A 21,654-nucleotide genomic window follows, 5' to 3' on the forward strand; every position below is an offset into this window, starting at 1 on the left:
CACAATCCATCGAGGAAGCCCTTCAAAGTCCCGAGTGGCGAGATGCGAGTCATGCCGAGATCCAAGCCCTCGAACAGAATGATACGTGGGATATTATCGAGCTACCACCAGGCAAGCGAACTGTTGGATGTAGATGGCTCTTTACCATCAAACACAATCCAGTTGGGACAGTGGAGAGATACAAAGCCCGCCTTATCGCGAAAGGGTACACTCAGGCATATGGCATTGACTATCAAGAGACGTTCGCTCCAGTTGCGAAGTTCAATACCATCAGAATCCTCCTTTTACTAGCGGCTAACTTAGATGGACCTCTCATTCAGCTCGATGTAAAGAATGTTTTTCTAAATGGCGAACTGGAAGAGGAAGTCTACATGCAACTCCAACCGGGATTTGACAATGATCAAGGAGCCAACAAAGTCTGCAAACTCAAGAAGTCTCTATACGGTCTAAAACAGTCCCCTCGAGCATGGTTCGGAAAATTCACCAATGTGCTCAAGCGTTGCTACTACGAGCAGAGTCAAGCAGATCCAACACTCTTCGCAAAAATCTCCACACAAGGCAAGCACACCATCCTTAGTGTGTATATGGACGACATAGTCATCATCGGAGACGACCTAGAAGAGATCAAGAGATTAAAGCAAACTTTGTCATCAGAGTCCGAAGTGAAGGACATCGGAAGCCTACGATACTTCCTTGGCATGGAGGTAGCTCGGTCTGAGAAGGGTATCTCTGTTTCACAGCGCAAGTACACTTTGGATCTCCTCAAAGAAACTGGCATGCTTGGCTACAAACCAGTAGATACTCCGATGGATACCAATGTGAAACTTCTAGCTCGCACCACCGAGGCCGCCACTGACAAAGAAAATTTTCAGCAGCTCGTGGGAAAACTCATCTACCTCACCCACACGAGACCAGATATTGGATTCGCAGTGAGTATGGTAAGTCGATTCATGAGTAACCCTTCGAAAACTCACATGGATGCAGTTATGAAGATCCTCCAATATCTCAAAGTTGCCCCGGGGACTGGCCTCTCCTTCAGGAAAAGACGAAGTCGCGGTGTCGAAGTGTTCACAGATGCGGACTGGGCCGGATATGTTCCAGACAGATGATCAACATCAGGCATGTGCACATATGTCTGGGGAAATCTTGTTACCTGGCGAAGCAAGAAGCAGTCTGTTGTCTCAAGACGTAGTGCTGAAGCCGAGCTCAGGTCTTTAGCAAGCAGAGTATGTGAAGGAATTTGGCTAAAGAAAGTTCTCGACGACCTCAAGATCATCATCGAAGGTCCAATCAAGCTTTTTTTGTGATAATCAAGCCGCTCTCAGCATAGCTAAAAATCCAGTCCACCATGACAGAACGAAACATATCGAGATCGACCGATACTTCATCAGTGAAAAGATTGAAGCAAAAATTATCGATATGGAATACATTCCGTGAGGTCTTCAGGTCGCCGACATCCTTACTAAAGCCCTTCCGCGAATTACATTCTCCGAGCTATGTAGCAAGATTGATCTCCTCAATATATACAGTCAAGCTTGATGGGGAGTGTTGAAATCCAGCTCGTCAGTTCGGCCTTCTCTTAACACTTCGCCACCTTGTCCGAGCTAAGCTTCACCTCGTCCTCGTCACTTCCTGACTAGTGTGCCTTTGGGAACTCACACCACTCGGCATTCATTTCACATGGGAAATTGTCGCATTTATTTCTCATGTTGTTTTCTATGACTTGTTCTCTGTGTAATATTTATTATTATCTATTTACTAGGCATATTTATTACACGTCTTTATTACTTCACATGTATTTAGACTACTCTCATGTATCTACCATATGTATAAATAGGTGATACAATTTCATATCAAAATATAAGAAAATATTCAGAGTCTCGGATCACTCTCTCTCTCTCTCTCCCTCATTTTCCGATTCTCTCTTTCTTCATCTTTTCTACACTTTGTAACTTATAACGACAATCTTATCCGTCTATTTAACTCGGAAAACAAATTAAGCGACATATCCACAACAATTCAAAGTGAAAGTACTTTCCTATTAGGAAACATATTGGAATGGGTCTGTTGACAAAAGTATGACCAAGTCGAAAGTTTTTCTCATTATTTATTAGTAATTTTTGTTTTCACTTCTATGATTATAATTATGATTAAACACAGCTTTTTATGATATATTGGTAACTAATTATTATCGTTTTTTTACATGATATGTATTAACATAAAAATGAAAACGCTTACCAGTAGATAAAAAAAAAAAAAAAACCATTTCTATTTCATCATACTTTTTCGAATAATCTCATACTAGTCATACACGAAAAAAATAAATGCATTTTGCAATAAAATTGTCTGTGTGTAAAACAGTAATTAAAACTTAGTAAAATTCACATTTAAAAATGAGCAAGCGAGAGAAATAGTTTTTTTTAAAACTTTTTGGTTATTAAAAAAAGTCAAAGTTTATAGTGTTAAATTAGGGTGCACTAGAAAATAGCCAATTTTTATGTTTGACACTGTTAAGTAGTCAACGTTTGGTAAATTTTAAGTAAATAGCCACTTTCAGACGTAAATTTTAGGTAAATAGCACTTTAATTAATTACCAAACGTTGGTTATTTACATAAGATTTACGTCTGAAAATGATTATTTACCTAAGATTTATCAAAAGATGGCTATATAACAATGTCAAACGCTTAAATTGATTATTTTCTTAATTTTCTGCTTAAATTAATAGTCAAAAGGCCCGATTAGTGAACTTAGATTATCTAAAATACCTTTCCTCATTTCGAATTAAAAGCAAAGGAAAAAAATTTATGTTTGTTGAGTTATGCAATCCGAATATTTTGATGCATTAAAAAAATACTTAACACAAATTGATTGAGATAAAATTTGTATTAAAGACCATCTCCAACCTATAATTAACACCAAATTGGTATAACTTTTACACCAACTTTGATGCAGCTACAGTGTTTTCACTCCAACCCACGACACCAAATCTCACACAAAAAAAAATATTATGTTTTTAAACTTTTCAATATTAATTCATATCAATTGCATATTAACCTCTCTATTAATTTGTTATGTCAATAATAATCTATTTAAATATTATATTATTTTGATATATCAACAATATAAAATTAATTTATATTAATAGTAAATATTATGTTAATACTACAAAATTAATATTAAAAATCATTCTAAAAAACACACATATGAAAAAACATACACGAAATAGTTTTGTTCAAGTAATTTGTGTTTTTATTTTATCATGCACGTTGATGCAATATATCACGCCAAAATAGTTACGACAAATTTGTGGTTAAAATAGGTCGATTTAGATTTATAGATGGACCTCAATTCTCCGTAACAAGACTAAATTCAATCTCTCAAAGAACTAGAAATAAAATGTGTGATTAAAGTAAAGACGAGAAACAGAATGTAAGAATAGCTCATGGTTGTTTGTATTAAGATCGCTTTTAAGTAGTACAACAATGGGATTTCTATAATAAAGATAAGTTACGTGCTTGAAATGGGCATAATTGTCGTATATATATATAGTATGAGAAGACGAGATTGTGAGCTCCGAATTGTTCGGGACACGTCTTGTTCAGTTGAAACTCACTACTGCACATCAGGACACCTCTCATGAGAGACCTATTCGTGCGAGAGACGATTTCGGATTGATCTGACTGACAAGCTCAAAATTCGGGTCTCCAGGAGACGGTTATCTCGAGCTAGACTCTAGTGGTAGAAACTTTCGTGGTTGCTCAATAGGTTTAAGAAGACTAGTGGGAGAGGCGTGCTGCGTGGGGAGACGAACGTTTTAACCTTCCAAAGGCGTCTCAACGTTCAAGCTCCATTCGAGATTGGTACCGAGTAAAAACTAAATGTAGTTTTAAAATTTTAAATTATATGTTCATGCGATTTTTCTAGGTTGTAAAAAGGTTTTACGTGTTTTAAAGAAATATTTTATATTCTGCCGCTTGCTAGAAACGATAAATCTTCTTAACCCTAGATCTATTCCAACAATCTCCTGGCTTACAATCTTTCATGTCGAATCTGCTAAACACTTTATCAATATAGCTCTTTTGTGATAATTCAAGAACACCCTGAGAACGATCTTAACCCTAGATCTATTCCAACAATCTCCTGGCTTACAATCTTTCATGTCGAATCTGCTAAGCACTTTATCAATATAGCTCTTTTGTGATAATCCAAGAACACCTTGAGAACGATCTCTTCGTATCTTGATTCCTAATACAAAAGATGCTTCATCAAGATCTTTCATTCGAAATTCTTCGTCAGAAAATTCTTGGTCTCATGTAGCAAACCAATGTCACTACTAGCGAGCAGAATGTCAATAACATATAAAACCAGGAAGATGTATTTACTCCCACTGAACTTTTGGTATACACAATCATCAACAATATTTGCCTCAAATCCGTATCAAGTAATAACCTGATGAAACTTGAGATACCATTGCAGGGATGCCTGTTTGAGTCCGTAGATGGATTTTTTTAACTTGCAAACCATAGACTTTGGATTTCCTGACACAAAGTTTTCTGGCTGAGTCATATAAATTGTCTCTTCAATGTCTCCATTGAGAAACGCAGTCTTTACATCCATCTGATGTAACTCTAAATCAAAATGAGCTACCAGTGCCATAATAGTCCTAAAAGAGTCTTTTGATGAAACCGGAGAGAAAGTCTCTTTATAGAGAAAGTCTCTTTATAGTCTATGCCTTCCTTTTGAGTAAAGCCTTTGGCGACTAGACGAGCCTTATACCTTTCAACATTACCCTTTGAATCCAACTTGGTTTTAAATATCCATTTACAACCAATTGGCTTCGCACCTTCAGGTAAGTCAATAAGATCCCAAACGTCATTGTCTTCCATTGATTTCATCTCATCTTTCATGGAATCGATCCACTGTTGAGATTTAGAAAAACGCATGGCTTGATGGAAGTTGATTGGATCATCTTCTGTCAGACCAATGCCATCCTCATGTTTTTGAAGAAAAACGATATAATCATCATAAATCGCACTTCTTCTCTCTCTAATGGATCTCCTTAATGGAACTTCTTGAAGAAGAATCTCAATGTTGTCCTGGTTAGGGACAACGTTGGTAATGTTATCTTCAACTATGTCTTGAACGGTAAGAGGTATAATATCTTGAATACCAATAGTTGAAGATACTTCTTCAAAGACAACACTCCTAGTATTTTCTTCTCTCCCAAACTTAATATCCTCAAGGAATCTGACATTTTCCGTTTCGAAAAAAGAACTGGATGTGGGATTGTAAAACTTGAAACCACGTGAACGTTCGGCATAACCAACAAAATAACAGCTAACTGTTCGTGAGTCCAACTTTGCTTCATGTTGCCTATAAGGCCTAGCTTCAGTTGGACAACCTCAAATGTGTAAATGCTTGATGCTTGGTCTTTTGTTAGTCCAAAGCTCATAAGGGGTTTTGGTAACTGCTTTACTTGGTACCCGATTCAGGACATACACCGCAATCTTCAACGCTTCTCCCCAAAGAGTCTCTGGTAAGGAAGAATGACTAATCATACTCCTTACCATATCCTTAAGAGTTCGGTTTCGTCACTCGATAACACCATTCATGCTAGGTTTCCCTGGCATTGTGTATTGCGAAACAATTCCACATTCATCGAGAAAAAGGGCGAAGGGTCATGGACGTTGTTCTCCAGATCCGTCATACCTGCCATAGTATTCACCACCACGATCGGATTTGACAGCCTTAATTTTCTTTCCAAGTTGAAGTTCGACTTCAGCCTTATAAGACTTGAAAACATCCAATGATTGTGACTTTTCGTGTATCAAATATAGGTAACCATATTGAGAATAATCGTCTATGAACGTAATAAAATACCATTGTCCATTCCAAGCAGGTGTAGGGAATGGACCACATATATTAGTATGTATTAGTTCAAGAACATCCGTAGCTCTATTGGCACCCAATTTTCTAGAATTAGTTTGTTTCCCCCTGATGCACTCAATGCAGACTTGAAAGATTGTCAAATCTAGGGGTTCAAGAATTCCATCTGACACAAGCCTCTGAATTCTCTGTTTACAGATATGACATAAACGGTTGTTCCATAAAGTGGCAGAATTCTCATTTAATTTTCGTTTCGTACCATGCGAGCTTGTATTTAATATTTCATTGTTAGAACTAACAATATCAAGCAGGTATAAAATATCAATTACAGAACCAGAACCTAAGAATTTGAATTTTGATGGAGACTAATTTTATTATTTCCAAATGAACAAGAGAAACCAGATTTGTCCAACATAAAAACAGAAACCAAATTCCGTCTAAAAGACGGTACAACAAAAGTCTCAAATAAATCCAAATTAAAACCAGTCTTTAAAAGCAATCTAAATGTTCCAATAGCCTCTACGAAAACTTTATTGCCATCGCCCACAAAGATGAATCTTTCATCATCACTTGGCGGTCGGCTCCACAGGCAACCCTGCATGGATACGCTTACGTGAGTAGTAGCACCAGAGTCTACACACCAAGTATCCCTAGTTATGAAAGCCTAATTAATTTCAGAACAAACTAAAGGTAGAGACTTGTGAGAATTTTCTAGATTGGCAGTGGAATTTTTGTCAATAATGGCGACGTCCATATTCATGGAGTCGAGGGTGATCTTATGCTTTGTCCTACTTAGTATTTCGATGTCGTTGATTTGAGTAGCGATGTTTGTGGTGGCGATAGATGAAACTGGATCTACGAACGAAAAAGAAAATATGTTCTCACTTTAGTACATAATTAAATCAATAAACCATCTCAAGCTACCTAACACAACATTAATTCCTAGTCTTTGGACAAATAAATTACTTATAATTGGTACACTCAATACATTGATCAAATACTGATAATAAGTTCTGTTAAACTATAAAATGTCTTTGGACTTTTCATAGTTCACATGAATGACACTTTATAATTATCACGCATTTATCATTGCAAGCACGTTGTTATTTGGCCAAACTATGTCTTCCTTTGGGTTGCGCATAATTCGCATGAATAATTTCGCACAACATCTATGTGTATAATTTTAATTAAATTAATTTTTCACAATAGAGGCTACTTTGGCAACATATTGTTTGAATCAACTCAATTAAAATATACCAGAGAAACTTAAATTGATGGTTCAATTTTATTTAAAAAAAATTAATTTTATATAACTAAAGATGTATACCTTAGTATTTAGCTATATAAAATCAAACTAATTCCTCAGTTAAATAAAATAACCGCCTAGATCCGAAACATAAGTTAGGGGCGCTATATTATTTTAACTGTTAAATAAAAAAAATGCTTCCTACTAAAAGCCTAAACCCAAACGTTATCTCTTTCCAAAACCACATGAAAGAAAAAAAAAATGTTCCTTGATAGGTGCGTTAATCACGCGTAAAACTCCTATTTCCCGAACCAAAAACCGACGAATCCTCGAGTATTTTAATAGTTTTTAGTAGGTTTTTGAGTAGTTTCAGATTCAGAGGAGCAATAGAGTGTCTACAGTCAATTTCATGGAAAGATGACGAGATTTGGAGACAAAATGGTCGAAATGGAGTCAAAAAAGCGATAGGCAAGAAAATTGGCGACTACGCGTGCTGCGCGCATTCCCTCGCGCGCCGCGGAAAGACAGACTTCGAGACCGCACGCCGCGGGCTTCTTGTCGCGCGCCGCTTATATGGGGGCACAAACCGTGAAAACGCACAGAGTCTTATGCGCGGAGCGCGCGTAACCTGGAGTCTGGTCCGCACGCCACGCGCCTCTGGATTACTGGAATAGGAAATTAACGTTTTCTGAATATTTTTGAACCTTTGGATTTAATTGGAAGGCTGAGATGAATCCGAAAAAGACATACTCAGAGCTAAAAACACCTCTTGTAACCTAATTAACTCATTCTAGTTTTGGGGAGTTGTTCTTTCTACTTTTTTGTGCACTTTTTCTTTGAGATCTTTTGCTTGGGAGCGAAGTTGAGTCGAAGATCCGACGAACAAGCAACCGTGAACTCCCGTTTTTAATAGTTTTTTTCCTTCTTTCCCTTATTCTCTATTACACTAATTTTTCGTTAATTGATAGTTTCATTCTTACCGTCATGAATTTCATAGTGTTTCTCTTATTTATGGTTATGTTGATTTTTGTCTTGATCATTATGTTATTAAATATGGAATCCGTTAGAGGCTAGGCTTTTAGCGGGGTTGCGATGTAGCCGGATTGAATTAGGTTAGGGGGTTCGTTAGGGTGAAATTATGCTTAGATTTACTTAATTATTCATGCTTGTGTGAATGTGTTCTTAATGCGTTCTTTAGATTGGCCATCACTAGGATTGTTTTTAGGAGTTTTCTGTCACTCGTGAGAGGGCGAAAACTCACGCTCATAATTCTTGCTTCGTTTTGTTCTTAGGTTGCTAGACGGCTTAAGCTTAATGTAATCGTTTGAATTCTCGTGGTTATTGCTTGTAATTGTTTTAATAGGATTAGAGGCCGAGAGCGAGGATGTATAATCCGTCAATTACGTAGGTTGCTAGATCACTCGAGAGAGGCTAGTAATATCATAGGGAGAATGAGATTAGCATGAGTAGAGTACGTCAAGTTGTTCGAACCCGAAACCCCCGAGTCTTAATTTTCCGGTGAAGTCGTAACCCCCATTTTCTCTTATTCACAGTTTCGTGTTACATTTCTGTTGCTGTTTTTGTTAGTTTAATTGTAGTCAATTCCTGCACCACCCACTTTAATACCGTGAAATTAATTCGCTTTAGATTGTTTAACGTCGCTATATTAATTAGTCTCCGTGGGATTGATATCCGTTAATTACGTAACACTATTACTTGTTCGATACGTCCGCTTGCGTGCTAGTTATAAAAATATCGCAACATTCCTAATATAACCAAACTTTTATACTCTCTGCTAATAGCCAAAGAAAAAAAAAAGGCAGAATAAAGACTGTTTATTTAGTGAGATAGCCGTAGCGCAACCAAAAGTAAAAAAAAAAAAAAAAATCCTAATATATCAAGCATTTATTTTATTCCACAAATGACAAAAGCAATAAAGACAAATAAATGCTTTAAAAACGTAGCAAAGAACAAGAAGCAAGAAAAGAAACTTCTTCAGCAAAAAAAAAAAAAACAAAAAAAAAAAAACAACAGCAACAACAAGATGCAAGATATTGCTTATCAACTAGGTATATATCCTTAACAACCGTAAAAAAACAGCTTAATATGTATAAATGATGGATAAAACAAACAAATTTCCATCCTATTGTATACATATGTATAAGATTTCCTTTCAAAAGTACATGTATATATACTTATATAAACGAAAACTTCAAAAAAAAAATACTGTAATTTAGACCAAAACAAAAGAGCACAATGGTTTTGTTCTGATTATACATATAGATTTTATAAAACATAGAGGAAGCAAAAAAAAAAAACTCATTCTAAAGACCGATCGTTATATTCTACGAAATTAAGAATTGCAACAATAATTTCCAGAATGATGAAAAACCGTAAACAAAAGGATTTCAATAAAAGGAATTATAGCTCAGATGCAATTCTTGTTACATTACGTTAAATAAATAAATAAAAAATAATCCTAATAATCTAACAAACAATGCTTGTTCTGATACCACTTGATGGAAAACTTATATACTAATAATATTCTAAGAATCAACATGTTATTAGATTATTAAGGATTAAAAGAATACCTGGATCCATCTTGGTCGATCACCACTTGATGCGGAATAACTTCGATGATCGATGGTCGGACGAACACGAGCGGAGTGGTACATGATCTTCCTTTGCAAAATCACTTTATTCCTCCGACGAGAAAACTGAAAGTCTAACTCTCTATGGGAAGAGTATAGACAATTTTGATTTGCATTGGGGACCATAACCAAGTGTGAGCCTTTATATAATTTTCTAAGGAAACCCATAACTCACTTAATTAATATTATTTAGTATCTACTCATTTATTCCATATCAATTACATAAATTTATCAATATTCATTTCCAAATAAAACCACAAATTAATAACTATCATAATTATAGAAATATAACAGCTCATTAAAAGGAAATAATTTCCAAACACTTCATGCCAAGCTTTGTGGTTGAGAAGTCTATTCAGTGAGTTGATCGGCGACGAACCTAAGCCGATAACTCTCTATGTCGACCACAAGTCATCGATTAGGTTGATGAAGAATCCAGTGTTCCACAGACTTAGCAAACATATTGACACGGGCTTTCATTACATGTGCGAGTGCGTGGAGAGAGGAAAAATCAGTGTAGAGATTGTGTGCACTATGGAGCAAGGAGCTAATATTCTCACCAAGGCCCCGGTAAGGATTAAGTTCGAGAAGATGCGAGAACTGCTCGGTGTGAAAAATCTCGAACCAAGTCAAGATTAAGGGGGATAGTGCGATTTGTAACCTTGGTCGACGTGTGTTTTATTATTTGATTTTGTTTGTTTTATTTTATAGCAACGTGGTGCATATCGTGGTATTATGGTATTAGATCTTGCAGACAAGTACGTAGGAAGTGGAGCGATGTTTTTTGTGGATCATGGGTTAAATTTGTAGTTTAAATTTTGATTTTTACGTGCTGAAATTGTAACGTACCCCAAATGTTCGAAAAAAATACAAAACCAGAAAATTGTCCCAGTTTTGCCTCTCTTTTCTTTGCGAGAAGTACAAATACTCAGTGTGTTTGTCTTATGTTATTCTCTGTTTTGTGCAACGACCTTGATAAGAAAACCAACATATGTGTCTAAATGGGAATTCATGCACATGGGAGGGAGTTGGAAGTATAGGAATAAAAGAATAATATGATTAAAAGAATGGAAGAAACAATATACATAAGTGTGTGTAGTATACATAAACGAGAGTAATGATGGAGATTAGTTAGGCAACGGTGCACTCAAGAGGGAAGCCTTGGGGGAATCTTTTGGCATCGGTGCAGTAATTGTAAATCATGTAGTTTTTCTGAACCCGTTTGATGTTGGCGTCACCAGCTGAGTCCAACCTCTGAGAGAACCACGAATTCGCAGCGGGGCACGAAGACGCCCCCGAAGACCAAACGCAAGCATCGGCTTTGAAGTTTCTGTACGAAGCCGTGAACGGCGCTTTGCTCCAATCCGTCTTTACCAAACCGCCCCTCGTCGCCCAGTCGTCCGCGTTCCACAGGCTCGAATGTATTCTCATCGCTTGGTCTTTCGGGTACGGAACACCCTTCGACTCCAAGTTCCTGAACTTCCTTATCGGAGTCCCATCCACCGAGAAGCTGATGAAACACGCATTCATATGAGCCATTATTTATGACTTAGATTGTTCACACCTTTCATGTATATGAGAGGCAATAATACTTACACAATGTGCTGAGGGTTCCATAGGATGGAATATGTGTGGAAATCGGCTGTGGGGTCGAACCACAGGAAGAACTGTTGCTCTCTGTTGCCTTTGCCTTGGCTGAACACGTTCGTGTGAAGAACGTAAGGGTCTCCGCTCAGATTCCCCAGAAACTCGAAGTCAATCTCATCCCAGTTCGACCCTTTCGACGACAACTGAAATACAAGAGACATAGACGTAAATATAAAAAAAAAGACATACTGGCGAAATGAAAAAAAAAAAAGAAGAGAAGAATCAAAATAAGCTTACGTAGTAGGCAGTGACGGTGCCGGCGGAGTTGCCGGGGACGAGCTTGATCTGCATGTCAATCTGACCGAACAAATACTCGTTCTTTGACTCAAACCCAGACCCAGAAGCCTTGTCCAGAGACAGACTCAACAGCTCTCCGTTGTTCACTATCTTTGCTCTCCCATCGCCCCAAGTGACCCTTAAATCTCTGTTCATGTCCAATGCACCACAAACCACTATCCCTGCCACTAATAATGACAGTACGATGAAGCTGAATAAAGAAACTGAACCCATTGATATGTATTGTATGTATGTGTGTTTGTTCAATTTGTGTGTGTTGAAGAGTAGATATATGAGATGGTATTTATATACATGGCCGTGAAGTAGAAGTGGAAGGTTCATTCGTAGATTTCTAATACGCTGTGGCCAGCTTGTTTATGTTTTCTTTACACAAGGAAAAAGAGTAATTAATAAATGATTGATTATTTTATGGACTGCATGGGACGCGGTTTTGGTGAGTCGGTGCTCGAATTGTGTCGTGTCGTTTCGTGGTTGCTTTTTGTGGTTCCCACTGTCTTCTATGCTTCCAAGAAAGGCACCGCCTTCTCGCTTTATCGCCACAGTGTCAACAAAGTTTGGTGTCTTATCTCTTCTTTAGTATTATTATTATTATTTTAATTACCAACGTTTTCTTAAATATAATTTTTTTACCCACCCCAAATTACGAACAGATTGAACGATTCATCCACATAATTTCAAATATATAATGCTAGCATTAGTTCAATTTGTAGACATTCCAGTGTAAAAATAAACTAACAGAAATGTAAATTGAGAGAAATATAAACAAATCACGTATTTTAACTATCAAACGCTAAGTTTTGTAATTAGTGGATTAGAAGTCAACTATTTTTTTAAAATGACTCATTTGATTAAATTGTCGAAACGGAATTAGTGCTTATTGTTGTGAGAGATTTTTCATCGTCCGAAAAATATTAAGGCACAACCCAAAAGCGAAGAAGTGCGGCGAGCTCAGCCCAAGAAACAAGGTGGGAAGATCGGAGACTTGATCGAAGTATATGGAGCGATCCGCTCCCATCTCGAATAGGGGGCCTCGCCCCAAACCCTTCATTTCGATTTCATAAAGGGGGCCTCGCCTGAACACCTCATTTTCATCTCATAAAAGGGGCCTCGACCGAACCCTTTATTTCGATCTCATAAACACTACTACAAATACAGTTTTTCGGTGCGGATGACTTTTGAGTGCGACTTTTCGCACCTAAAAATCGCACCAAAAAAGACTTTCGGGTGCGAAAAGTCGCATCCAAAAGACATTGAAGCAACTAAAAATTTTTGCTGATTTTTTTAAATTTGGCTGCGAAAAGTCGCACCCAAAAGTTCATTAATATACATTTGGGTGCGACAAAGTCACACCTAAAAATAAAGGTTAACTTTTTGGTGCGACTTTGTCGGTGAGGTCCACCTAGTGGAGATTCAGAAAGATAGGGCGGTGGTGTTAACAAAACCATTTTTTTTTTTCAGATCTGGGAAGAGAATCAGCGAATAATAATGAAGAGAGAGAACGAGGAGGAGAGAAAGAAAGAGAGTGAGAAAAAAAAATTAAGAGAAAGTATAAAAAAGGGCATTAAAGACTTTTACTAAGTCAACATCAAAGTCAAAGTCTTAGATGTGCCATTTTTTAAAAAAGAAAGTAATCTGTCCAAACTCATTAATTTACTGCTAGGTGGACCTCACCGACGTTGACTTCGAGAAGACCGCGAGGAGAACGATCTCGGCGAGGTCGGGCCGGGCTGTGATGGCGCTAACGCGGGACCGGTGACTCTTGATGAATCGATCGCAGATGACAATGGGATTTGTGTCGGCAAATCCCATCGTCGATGGTGTCGGGATCGGTCGAGTTTGGGGTCGAAGGGGATTTTTATTTTGGTGGTGGTGTCGAAAGGGGTGGTGAGAGAGAAACTGTCGAGCAAGGATGAAGCGCGGGATTTCATCATAGGTATTGTATTAACGCTCGTCTTTTCGAAAAAGGACTTAAACTTGGTGGGGGAGTGATCAAGTGTGTATGAATTGCAGGATATTCCGGTGCTCAAGCGGACGTCGTCGGATCTGTGCTTGTGACCAACCTCAAAACCGGCAAAAGGAGAGGCGACTAGGAAAGAGCAGAGGTAACACATTATTTAGAAGAAGAAAAAAATAATAGTGGTCAAAGATTCACTCCTGAACAGTTTTTAGTCAACTTTTTTTTTTTTCAATTCAGGATTTTGTAGTGTAACGAGTGCAGGTTTATTTCCATGACATACCCGACGAAGTTATCAATAGCCTGGTGAGTTTCCGAATGAAGTTCCCTAACAGCTCTTAATTTATGTATCTATACATATAGTGAATTTTCAGATTGAAGAGGCGATCACGCTGAATGTCGCCGGAGGTTTAATGCTCGAACATCCATTCACACAAATCCCCTTCACGCTGAATTTCCAGATTGTGATGGAAAGGCTATGGCTTTTGGTTTCGAGGAGTTTTGCCAACTCCAGTGTCGTGGGAAGATGGCCTCTGGCAGTGCAGGGGACCAGCTCTGCTTTCATTTTTTTTTGGGATCTGGTCTCTGCTGTACGTAGGTGTTGTTTAAAGAGGAAGAAAAGTGTAAAAAGAAATTGGTATTTCTTGCTGAACACAGAGAACAGATGATGGTATTTCCACTTTTTCTATTTTTTCATGTTGATGTCGAAACGAAAATACTGGAAATAGTTACACAAGGTTCTTGAGACTTACTGCATTTTTCTTGAAATAGTTACACATATTTGTTGTGACATAATATATTATCCTGAAAATAGTTACACATATTTGTTGAGTTAATATATTTTTTTAGAAATAGTTACAAATACTTGTCCTTAAATAAAAACTATAGTAACACATATTTGTCCCGAAATAGTTACCTAATTACAAATACTTGTCCCAAAATACAAACTATAATAAAGTCTCGGCTTTCACCAACGGCCTTTTTGCTCTATTCCGGGGTCTTTCAACCAGGATTTGCTCAACCAAGGCACGTCGCCTAGTCCAATCGTAATCATCTTTTTCTTGCAGTTGATCCCACTCTTTGTATGTTTTTTTCGACTAGCTAACAAAAGTGACTGTCCGCAATTGTGTATCTATACTTCACCAGTATTGCTTTTTTCCTCAGGTAGTAGAAAGCCATATTCAAGTGCTGCAAAAGAACGTAAGTAACAAAAACAATGTCATTAATTATTCATAGGTCACTAAATCAATGTAATTAGTTATTCATAGGTAACTAGATCAATGTATTTAGTTATTCATCGGTGTCAAGTAATCTCCGAAGCCTTTGTTCTTGGCGATAGCATCGCCAACGACGAGAACCTGATGGCTGGTGTTCGAAGTGAAGAGCGTCGCCGAATCCACGATGGCATGCGGCAGGTCTCTTCTTCCGAAACCTATTCGCTCTTGCCTAGCCATGACGGGGGTCTCACGCCCGCCACAGTGGCATCGAAGAGTGAGTCGGGTATCGGAGCTCATTTGTATGACTATGTTTGAAATTGAACTAATGAAGTGTGTGCATATACACAGGTTGGTATGGAATTCTGGAAAACATGAGCTCATAGAGCTACAAGTGAGTAACTAATTCAGTGAAATTAACTACGTAATTATAACATTAGTCACAAACTTGTAATTATTTCATAGAATTATTATAAAATTGTGTTCTACAAGATTTGGACATCGGTCGAGTGGCTTACTAGTTTTGTAAGTTTAAAAGCTGTAACTAAATTCGAATAATTATCCATTATATTATGCTTCACCTAAAATAGTTAAAACTGAGTAGTTAATTTAGAGTAGTTACACGTCAGTAACTAGTTCACATAGTTTAGTTACTAATTCAGCCTTACATCATGCTTATATCCTAACAATTTTGTTACGTACGCGTGCAACATATGAATCTGGTTTTTCTAGTATCTCAAGATAATAAAAAAGAAGGTTTTTTTGCACATCGTTTCACAATGGCGGACTCTTACGAATATAGAAAAGAAAAAGATGAAGGTGAGTTAGTTACTTACTAGTCACGTAGTTGTAACTAAAGATTGTTAATTAGTTAAAAGTTCGTAACTAATGAAGGTGAATTAGTTACGTACTAGTCACTAAATAAAGTGAATTAGTTACTTTAAAGTCACTAAATAAGATGAATTAGTAATGTACTAGTCACTAAATCAGGTAATTAGTTACTTAATAGTCACTAAATAAGGTAAACTAGTTACATGTCATTCAAGGCTTGTATGCAATATGTGGGGAAATACATTAATAATATGAAGAAACATTCCTACCTTGTAACTTGACTGGTCTTTTATAATTAGCTTCCAATGATCAGATAAAAAGAAATAGTCTGATTATGCAAGGAATTATTGATTCTAGAGTCTGATTATGCAGATAAAAAGAAATAGTCTGATTATGCAGCCAAATTATTGATTCTAGAGTTAGTCTGCACTAAATAAGTATAAACATTATGTCTACTATAACCTATCACTGTAAGAAACCTTCACAGATTTCAGTTTTTATAATTGTTTTGACCGGACCGTTCTGGACCGTTTTGGACCGGACCGTTCTGGACCGTTTTGGACCGGACCGCGTTCTAGACCGTTTTGGACCGTTTAGACCGGACCGTTTTAGACCATTTAGACCGTTTAGACCATTTTACATGATAAATAAATAAAACCATTAATTTTCTACCAAAGAAAAAAAAAACATATAATCATGGTTTACACAAACCTGAGACATATAGTTTAAAGTAGCAAAACAAACATAAAGGTTACACTCACATGAACTCAATAATCAATATCATATTATAGCAAGAAGACCATTATCACACTCACTCTCACAGTATCACACTCAGTTACTCACAGTAGGCCTAACTCACGGTATCACACTCACAGTAGCCAGTAGGTATCACACTCACAATAGGCCTAACTCACAATATCACACTCACAGCACAGTATCACACGTTTAGACCATTATCACACTCACAATATCAAAATAAACAACATTCCAAATAAGTAAACCATCAATAATCTTAAAAATATGAGATGACCTTTAACCATCAATAATCTATCCTCACAAACATATTTCAAAAATTACAAATAAGACAAACATACATTCAAACCGAGTCATCTTCGTTGTCATCGTGTTCGGAGATTGTGGGTACTCGCTCTTCTCCATGTTCCATTTCTACAAAAATTAAATAAAGTTAATTAATCGCGAATGATATTAGAAAGAAAAGCAAGTTAGATGTTTACCCGCTAAAATTGAATAAGAATTCATTAAGTTGTCCATTTCTTCTTTGCGTTCTTCGTCCATAATAGGTGAATTCCGGTTCGCTAGCAACCAATCACGCGAGCACATTAAAGCCTCAACCATTCTCGGAAGCAAAGAACTCCTAAATGAGTCAAGTAGCCTCCCACCACTAGAGAAAGCAGATTCGGAAGACACCGTAGAAACTTGAATAGCTAATATGTCACGAGATATCTTAGACAAGACCGGGTACTTGTTACCATTCAACTTCCACCATGAGGATTTGGGGAAGAAGCTCGAGATCGAGTTTTAGAGAGAGAGAGAGAGAGAGAGAGAGAGAGAGAGAGAGAGAGAGAGAGAGAGATAAAGAGATGAAAGAACATAATATACTTTCATTCATTCAAAAAGAAAATACATCAATCGGTATTTAAAATACTGACACACATCAATATCAGAGAGGAGTCAAACTACAAGTCGTTTGACTCCTAACAATAAAAAACGACAAGAGAAATAAAAACAAACTAATGCAATCACAGTTGCTTCTAAAACAAGCAACCTAAAAATCTGATACAAAGCACATAAATTAATACACTCCCTATACTCCCCCTCAAGATGGATTGAAGATATTCTTCAAGTTCATCTTGGTCATTAGGTGAGTCAACCCCGGAGAGGCCAATGGCTTGGTAAAAATGTCCGCAATCTGATCATGAGTACGTATAGGTAACAATTTTACCAAACCATTTTGCAAATGATCTCGGACGAAGTGGAGGTCAATCTCGATGTGTTTTGTTCTCTCGTGAAATATTGGATTCGAGGCAATGTGAAGAGCTGCCTGATTGTCACAATAAATCAAGGAAGTCAAATCTGATTTAACATGAAAATCCTTGAGAAGCTGCTGCAACCAAAGCACCTCACTCATCGACGCTGCTAACGCCCGATACTCAGCTTCAACACAGCTCCTAGAGACAGTTGTCTGCTTCTTTAACTTCCAAGCCACCAGAGCATCTCCTATGAAAACACAATAACCTGTTATAGAACATCTAATATCTGAACATGTACCCCAATCAGCATCCGAAAATGCCCTTAATTGGTTAGAAGAATCTGAAGGATAGAACAATCCAACTCCTGGATTGGACTTTATGTAACGAAGAAGATGATTCACTGCCTGCAAATGAGCACTCCTTGGAGTCTGCACAAACTGACTTAAAGTATGCACAACATAAGTAATATTTGGTCTGGTTATAGTTAGATATAACAAACGACCTATGAGCTTACTATAATGAGTAGAATCAGTTAATTTTTCACCATCCTCTAAAAATAAGGCAATTTTGGGATTCATGGGAGTCTTAGCTGGTTTTGAATCCAGAAATCTAGCATCTTCAAGGATGTGCAAAGCATATTGCCGTTGATTAATGATGATCCCTGAAGCTGATCTGGCTATCTCAAGACTAAGAAAGCACTTCAAATCTCCAAGATCTTTTAACCTGAAAGCAAGGCTTAGGAACTTTTTAACATCAGTAATAATAAGCCGATTAGAACTAGAAACTATAATGTCATCAACATATAGTAAAATGACAACAAAATCAGTTCCTGAACCCCTAGTATACAAGGAATAATCACACTTAGATTGAACAAACCCTTCTTGTTTCACATTTTCAGTGAATTTTAAATTCCACTGCTTGGAAGCCTGTTTAAGCCCATAAATGGACTTGTGTAGCTTACACACAAGCCTATTTGAACCATCTTTATGCTCCCCTTACACATTATAACCCATAAGTAAATCCATGTAGACCTCTTCATAAAGATCTCCATTCATAAAGGCATTACTAATGTCTAATTGTGACAAAAACCAATTGTGAGTGGCAGCAAGACTAAGCAATACTTTGACAGATACTAGTTTTGCAACCGGAGAAAAGGTGACAAGAAAATCTACTCCCTCTTTCTGAGTGTATCCTTTGGCTACCAGTCGAGCTTTATGTCTCGCAAGAGAACCATCAGAATTAAACTTATTGGTATAAATCCATCGACACCCAATAGTTGATTTTCCTGCAGGTAGAGTTACAATTGACCACGTGTTGTTCTTATACATAGCATCAATCTCCTCTGCCATAGCACCCCTCCATTCCTTGTGCTTGACTGCCAAGTGATAATATTGTGGCACTAGGTTCGCTGAAACAGAAAGAACAAAATCTCTAAAAGTCATAGACAGGTTCTCATAATTCAGTACAGTGTCAATAGTATGCTTAGAAGAATAATTTGACTTGTTTGATGAAGATTGCAGTTATAATCTTTCAAATAGGCAGGAGGTTTAGGTTGTCTCATTGACTTCCTTGTAGCCTCCTTATCATGACCTTCTTGTGCATTTTCATCAACCTGTGGAACAGCAACAACACCATCTACATTTTCAGGTAAAACATCCTGTGAATCGACCTGATTGGGATCTACATATGCCACATCATTTTGTTGTGTATGATAGATACGAGGAACATCTTTGGGAACAGAGGTTGGCATTGGTGTGCTTTCAAAGGGATCAAACATGATTCTTTTCTGATTGTTGTCATGGAAAGGAAACACCTTTTCATGAAAGATAACATCTCTAGATAGGAACACCTCCATTGAATTGAGATCCAATAACTTGTAGCCTTTAACACCCCGTGGATATCCCAAAAGGACACATTTCCTTGCCCTTGGCTCAAATTTAGTTCTATGTGCCTTAAGAGTGGAGGCAAAACACAAACAGCCAAACAGACTTAGGGTATCATAGTTAACCTATTTCTTATATAATAACTCATAAGGACATTTGTTAGCCAAAATAAGGGAAGTAGTCCTGTTTATGATATAAGTGACAGTCAAAATGCAATCAGTCCAATACTCAATAGGAATCTTGGACAGGAAAAATAAAGCACGTGCAACGTTCAATAAATGTTGATGTTTTCTCTCCACAACAGAATTTTGTTGTGGAGTTTCAACACATAAGTATTGACGAACAATGCCATTCTTAGAAAAATAATCTGAAAAGGCCAATTCTCTGGCATTATCAGAACGAAACAATTTCACAGTAGTAGAGAAATGATTCTCGACATACGCACAAAAACGAGGAATAATAGAATACACTTCATATTTATATTTCATCAGAAAGATCTAACAAAACCTAGTGCTATCATCCACAAGAGTCAAGAAAAATTTGTGGCCTAGACGAGAAGGAACAGAATAAGGTCCCCAAATGTCACAATGAATGAGATCAAAACTACAAGGAGCAAAATTATTTTGAGAAACAAAAGGTAGTCTATGTTGCTTTGCAAGCGGACAAACACAAGAAGGACTCTTATCAACATCAGTTAAACATAAATCTAACCGCTGTTTGAGAGTGTCCAAACTCTTCAAAGATAGGTGTCCAAGCCGTTGGTGCCAGGTTTGAGCAAAGACTTTATTCACATGGACAGTTGAATTGACAAGGTTGTTCTTTGAAAAAGTGCAGAGTCCTTTCTAATTCCTACCCCTGCCAATCGTCCTCAAAGGATTGATATCCTGGATCACAAAGGAATCATTTGAAAAAGACACAATCATGTCTAATTCATGAGTTAGAACATATACTAAATTAAAATTATACTTAAAACATGGTACATAAAGAACATTATGAAGAATAAAATTAGGACTAATCATAACATCACCTTTGTAATCTACAGAGATAACAATATGATTAGGTAAAGTAACCATAGAGTTTTTCAAAGATTTCAACCAAGAAAATAAAGATTTTTGAGAGCAAATATGTTTTGTTGCACCGGAATCCAAAATCAAATTTTCACATAACAAATTAGAAGAATGAGCAGAGTTGGCCAAACCATAAAAACCTGCTTGGAAGGAGGTCAGATTGACATCACCAGACGTGCCAATATTATTTGCTGAGGATGAAGTGAGCTGATTGGAGAGATGGTTGATGAGTTGATGAATCTGATCCGATGAGAGGCTTGAAGATACACCAGTCTATGTGGAATTCTCAATACCTCCTCTATTGCTCGAACCTTCAACAATATTGGCTTGAGTCTTCGTCTTGAATTTGTAACCCTGTGGATAGCCGTGAATCTTGTAACACTTGTCCATCGTATGCCCTAGCATCTTGCAATGTGTGCACATAGGACGATCTTGTCCATCTTTGTTCTTGAATCTCTTCTGATCATCATGTGATGCCATGACAAGAGTATTGGTTTTAATCATTGGAACTCAAAGACTCCAATACAACAGATCTTTGTGTTTCTTCCTGAGTCAGCATGGCGTAGACCTTGTTCATCGGCGGTATAGGCTCCATGAGAAGAACTTGACCCCTAGCTTGAGTGTAGGTCTCATTGAGCCCCATAAGGAATTGCATCACGTACTCGGACTCATCGAATTCGCTCAATTTTTCTTTTCCTCCACAGGTACAAGCACAAGCGCAGACTGGCTTGAAATTGCACATTTCTTCATGAGCAGACTTCAATTTTGTGAAGTAAATGCCGATTGAATTCTGATCTTGAGTCAGATTGGCATATTCACGTCTGAGCTGGAAGATTCTCAGTCCGTTGCTCTGTTGAAACCTTTCTTTGAGGTCATATATGTCTCTCGCTGTGCCTCCAAACAAGATGCTTGTCGCGATTTCTTTGCTCACCAAATTCATGATCCAGACAATAATTGCGCTGTTGTTGCGACTCCAAAGGCGAAGG

General features: G+C 37.4%; 1 protein-coding gene across 1 annotated transcript; it reads right to left on the reverse strand.

Annotated features, from left to right (window-relative positions):
- Positions 1 to 10,819: 10,819 nt before the first annotated feature.
- LOC149394939 (putative xyloglucan endotransglucosylase/hydrolase protein 23) lies at positions 10,820 to 12,009 on the reverse strand. The gene is made up of 3 exons (XM_089615866.1): positions 11,669 to 12,009; positions 11,381 to 11,574; positions 10,820 to 11,294 (listed from the first exon to the last, which is right to left on the reverse strand). Exons 1-3 carry the CDS (start codon positions 11,939 to 11,941, stop codon positions 10,916 to 10,918), a joined length of 846 nt encoding a protein of 281 aa, XP_089471992.1. The 5' UTR covers positions 11,942 to 12,009; the 3' UTR covers positions 10,820 to 10,915.
- Between the last annotated feature and the right edge of the window lie 9,645 nt (positions 12,010 to 21,654).

Source organism: Urtica dioica, chromosome 5 (genome assembly GCF_054948205.1).
Source record: "Urtica dioica subsp. dioica isolate 48M chromosome 5, U.dioica_male_clone48M_v1_H2, whole genome shotgun sequence".
Taxonomy (NCBI): Eukaryota; Viridiplantae; Streptophyta; class Magnoliopsida; order Rosales; family Urticaceae; genus Urtica; species Urtica dioica.